The 1,115-nt window shown below is 52.4% G+C and overlaps 1 protein-coding gene across 24 annotated transcripts in view; it reads left to right on the forward strand.

Moving 5' to 3' along the window:
- The window catches only part of LOC106743577 (ankyrin-3-like), a 116,212-nt gene that overhangs the window by 56,928 nt on the left and 58,169 nt on the right, over positions 1-1,115 (forward strand). Inside the window, exon 1 of one of the 24 annotated variants that reach the window (XM_014617562.1) lies at positions 144-495. The exons of 22 other annotated variants lie outside the window; for them this stretch is intronic. In XM_014617562.1, the coding sequence (XP_014473048.1) occupies positions 408-495 (88 nt within the window). In that variant the 5' untranslated portion in view covers positions 144-407. Of the gene's footprint in view, positions 1-143; positions 496-1,115 lie in introns of those variants that run through there. One more of the 24 variants, XM_014617563.1, reaches the window with a different exon arrangement.

Below are 1,115 nucleotides of genomic sequence, written 5' to 3' on the forward strand. Positions count from 1 at the left end.
GGGGGGGGAGGGGGGGCAGCAAACAGTGCGTCGACGACGACGTCACCGGTGCTAATTTGCACCGATACCAGTGCCGGGGAAGAGACATTAACTAAAACCCCGCCGTCATCACAGCCGCTGCGTTATATCTCGTTCGATCTCTTCCGCGACGCGTGTCATCATCACCACCTGCACGAGCGTGCACGCGTCGCATACGGGATTTCGAACGTTACCTGTTGGACCGCGCGCCAGTGCCCCGCGACAGTGCTTCGTCACCAGTGCGCCGACGACGCTCGAGGAAACGCTTCCCTCCGCGGGAGGATCGTCGTCGAAGAAGCGGAAGGTGGAGGAAGGAGGTGGACCGCCGGGCTCTTCGGTTGACGGGGAAGATAGCCAAGAGGGAAAGAGAGAGAGAGAACGGTGGCAAGATGGTGAAGGGCAAGGCGAGGAAGAAGGGCTTGCCGTTCACGTGCGGTTGCTCGTGCAACTGCGGCAGCAGGAACAGCGACGTATTGTGTAAATATCGCAGCGTCTGTTTGCGTTACGCGCCGTTTGTCGTCTCACGGACGATGGGAGGGACTCGTCGTCGTCGTCCCGATCTAATCACCCGCGCGAGCGAGCAGAAATCGCCGGTCAGATGCTGCGAATTACCTCTTTTTTTTCCTTTCTCCCTCTCTCTCTCTCTCTCTCTCTCTCTCTCTTTCTCGTCCTTTCTCTTTTTAATTCATCTCGCCCGCTGAGTAGAAGCCCGCGCGGCATCGTCCCGTAAACATTAGTAGAAGTTAAACCGAGCTTTAATTACTCCGCGGATTCTTTCTTTATAAAAAAATTCACGACCGACGTTGCACGGACGGGAGTTCGTCTTGGAGGGGGGAAGGGGTTATTTTTAATTTCTCTTTGGCCGATTTGTTTTGCACACGCGGGCGGTGGGGTAAATTGTCTCAATCATTGGCTCAATCGAGAATCTTAATTGGATGGTCGAGCTGTCATAGCTAATCTTAGAGAGGTGACGCATTTATTATTATTATTATTATTATTATATATATATATTTTTTTTTTTTCATTGGGATACGCTATATTTTTAATTCTTCGATCGATTTGTTTTGTACGCATCCGGGGGGGGGGGGGGGGGGGAA

The sequence above is a fragment of the Dinoponera quadriceps genome, unplaced genomic scaffold (genome assembly GCF_001313825.1).
Source record: "Dinoponera quadriceps isolate SergipeBrazil2010 unplaced genomic scaffold, ASM131382v1 scaffold1146, whole genome shotgun sequence".
Lineage (NCBI taxonomy): Eukaryota > Metazoa > Arthropoda > Insecta > Hymenoptera > Formicidae > Dinoponera > Dinoponera quadriceps.